Source organism: Salvia miltiorrhiza, chromosome 3, assembly GCF_028751815.1.
Source record: "Salvia miltiorrhiza cultivar Shanhuang (shh) chromosome 3, IMPLAD_Smil_shh, whole genome shotgun sequence".
Lineage (NCBI taxonomy): Eukaryota > Viridiplantae > Streptophyta > Magnoliopsida > Lamiales > Lamiaceae > Salvia > Salvia miltiorrhiza.
This window is the reverse complement of record NC_080389.1, coordinates 8637483-8641196: the sequence shown is the minus strand read 5'-3', so window position 1 is coordinate 8641196 and position 3714 is coordinate 8637483. Positions and strand designations below refer to the sequence as shown.

Here is a 3714-nt window from a genome sequence, read left to right as displayed (position 1 = left end):
ATTTTAGAAAAATTTCTCATTCAAAATTATGAATTGGTTATATTTGAATTGAATCAAATCGAACAATAGAAAATTTTCAATTGAATATTCGATTTCTATTATTTAGAATATACTTAATAAAACTTTAAATGAATATTTGATTCGAGTGCGAATCGAATACAAATTGTTAATAAAATTCAAAAGATATTCAAATATGTAAATATTTTACAAATACAAATCGAATAAAATGATACTCATTTTGATTTGATTCATTTACATTCGAAGCTAAATTGGCATATTCTAGGGTTAATAAAGGTACATAAACTCTCTTGCCTTTTTATTTTCCCCTATTAAATTTCAAGATTTTCAAAAATTAGGTTGTTGTATTAATAATAATAATAATAATAATAATAATAATAATAATAATAATAATAATAATAATAATAATAATAATAATAATAATAAATCGGCAAGAATATTGTTGCCATATTTTTCTCAATTCTTTTTTAATTGGCCGCATTTCTCCTCGTGTAAAGCACACGCCCCTCTCTCTCCTCGTGTAACCGGTGCCCAATTGCGGGCACTGCTCGCATCCTCAAAGCTCGGTAGTGGCAGGGGCTCGCGCAAGCAAGCGCGCCACGCTCCACGAGCCTCGCTGCGGATGCTTTTAGGATCACAAACAATCCACTTACAATTTTTTATATTTTCACTATTCTAACAATTTGTCTAGGCTACGTATTGGGAAGATTGACCCGAGACAATAATTATTAACTAAAATATTAAAAATTATTTTCAAATTTTAATTGGATATAATAATTCCCAAACAATAATAAAAATTAAATAAAAAACAAATAACTAATGAAAGAAAATTATATAAAAAAAATAATGACAAAAAAAAAATAGGATTTTATAAAAAATAAAATACTCCCTCCGTCCCACGAAGCATGACACAGTTTCCTTTTTGGTTTGTCCCACGAAGCATGACACGTTTCTAAAAATGACAAAAAAATTTACTTTTATTCACTTTTTCACTTACCACACTTAACACAAAAAATACCAATTTCTTAATTCTCATGCCGAAAAGAAGTGTGTCATGTTTCATGGGACGGTGGGAGTAAAAGATAGATAATCCAAAATAACCAACGACCGCTGTAACAAAAACAAAAATAAATTAAATTAAATCAAAACATTCCAACGCTACATCATCAACTGTCATCTTCTCAAAAAAAAAACTCAAAAAAATGCCAATGGCAGCCAAAAAATTAATTTCAAGAAAATTTACAATTCTGAATCACTACATTTGCTGCTAGCAGAATCACGACGCCTATTCTTCCTTCCGCCGCCGCCGTAAGCTATTGTGAACTCGCAGCCGCACGCATTTCCGAAGCACGAGAACCGGCCGTCGCCCTCGCCGCCGCCCACCGATCTACTACGGCGGTGGTCCCGTTTCTTCTGCCTCTTGCTACTCTTGCCGTCGCCGCCGAGCCTCTGGTACCCCTGGTGCTGTTCCAGCCGCCACTGCTCCAGCTTCGTCTGCAAATCCTCCACGCTCGACTCCTCTTCCACCGTCCAATCCTCCAGCACCGAGCCCCCCTTCTTCGGCGCCGGCCGCTGCTGCAGCGGGTACAGCCCGTGCGCCACCGCAATCGCCACCACCGATGGCGATGGTCCCAAATCCGACACCTCCGAGCCATTCAGCATCGAACCCCCACCTTCGCCGCCGACGGCCGGATTAACGACGGAGCCGCCGCCGTAGCCGGTGGCGACGGAGCAAACCGATCCACCCCTCTTCCTCTTCCTCTCTCCCGGAACCATCTTCGACAAATCCGTCTGATCGCTCAGTGTCCGGACGAGTTTCCTCTTCTCTCCGGTGGCGTCGCCGCCGCCGGCGGCGGTTCCGGCGGGGGCGCCAGCGAATGCTGCGCAAAGCGGCATGCTCTTCATAGTGTTGTCGAGGAGCGCAACGCCCATGCTGAGGATCCCTTGCGGTCGCCCAGAGTGGGGGCGGCGGACCTGCAGAGCCACCACCCGCCGGTCGCGGCGGGCGGCGGATGGGATGAGGTCCCGGAGGAGGACGGAGACGGAGCCGACGAGGGTGTCTTTAAGCCACCCGATGGTGTAGATCTCGACGACGACGGAGGCTGAGTCCGAATCCAGAAGCTTGTCCTCGACCCGGAATATGAACTTTTGATTCCAATGTGGGTTGTTACCGCCCTTCGGGTCGGGTCGGGTTCGGAGCTTGCGGTCCGGGTTGACCCATGTGACGGCGTAGGTCTTGAGATTCTTCGAGAGATTCTTGATGGCGGGAGCGAGATCCTGTGCTGAGAGAATGCTCAGCTCCAAGAGCTGGAAAGGGACTCTCGACATCGATTTTATGTGTAACTGTGATATGTCAAAGCTTCTAGATTGGTTGCCTTGCTGCCGCCGCGGCGTCGACGACGACGAGCGAGGTGGGCGGTGGTGGGCCGATCAGATGTGGCCGGAGATGAGAGATGTGGAGTTTTGAAGTGCAAGAAATTAAGGGACAAAGGAAAATGGTTGTGTGGGATTGGTAAAAATAATGGTAATGCATGTGTTGAGGTTTTGATGGATGGGTGAGCCTATTTTGAGGAGCTATATTTAATACACATCGTTTTGGAATTAGATGGATTGATCGTTTCATTTGAGGACATATGAGGTTTGATTGATATATTATATGAGTTTTGATTTTAGTGAAGGAACCATGAGAAATTAAAGGGTAGTTAATTAATTGAACTTGAAATTCAATTTTTAAATTTGGTTTCCCATTTTTATTTATTTATTGTCACTTTTTTTTTAAAATCTTTTGTGCCCAAATAAATGGTGGAGGAAAACTTATTATTTTGGTTTTGTATAATTATTAAGGGTATGTATATCATGGCCCAGAATTCTGTTAGACGTGGCTGGGTCCAGTTCCGAATTGGATCGGCCCATTAGTCCAAATAAAATATACTCCTTTGGAGTTTGGACTCATTTATTTTTAGTTTGTATTTTTTTTAAAATAATACATGATTCATATATTTTCGTACACACATTAAATAAATGATTCCTACTCAATTTACACTTTTAACATCTTATTCTTAATTTTCGTGATCAAAATAAATGTGTCAAAATAAGTGGGATAGAGGGAGTAAGTAAGATTATCATTGTGTTCTTTTCAATAAAAAAAAATTAATGTTAGAAAAAATGCATAAAATAACTCACGCACTGACACTATCTTTATATCCCGACCTACTAATTGAGTATAATTCCTAACGTAGTGAAAGCACAGCACAAAATAAAAATACTACTTATTAGTAGTAGTATTTTAAGTATTAGATATTTTATTTATTTGTGTCTTTTATTTCAATATTTGTTTAAGTAGTCTACACACACACACACATATATATAGAGAGAGAGAGAGAATTAGGATTTATCTCCATCGTCCTTCCTATTTTCAATAAAAAAATCAACAAATTTTCACTCTTATTTGTGTTTTTTTTTTTCGTTATTTTATGAATTTTAATTAAGCATTAAACGTCTTCCTGTATCAATTCATGTATACATCCTCATCCGAGAAGCATGAACAAAACGTCTCTTTAATTAGTTCTATGTTTTTTCTTTTTTTGTTGAGAAAATTAGTTCTATGTTAAAGAAACATTGCTTCAAATGGAACAAAGAATATAATCGAATATTCTTCAAAGAAGAACTCCCTCTTCTCTCTCAAAATTAGGATCT

The 3714-nt window shown here is 39.5% G+C and overlaps 1 protein-coding gene across 1 annotated transcript; it reads right to left on the bottom strand.

Moving 5' to 3' along the window:
• Window positions 1–1129: 1129 nt before the first annotated feature.
• On the bottom strand, window positions 1130–2522 carry LOC131017377 (uncharacterized). The gene has a single exon (XM_057946108.1). The coding sequence runs from the start codon at window positions 2344–2346 to the stop codon at window positions 1258–1260; it is 1089 nt and encodes a 362-aa protein (XP_057802091.1). The 5' UTR covers window positions 2347–2522; the 3' UTR covers window positions 1130–1257.
• Window positions 2523–3714: the final 1192 nt, after the last annotated feature.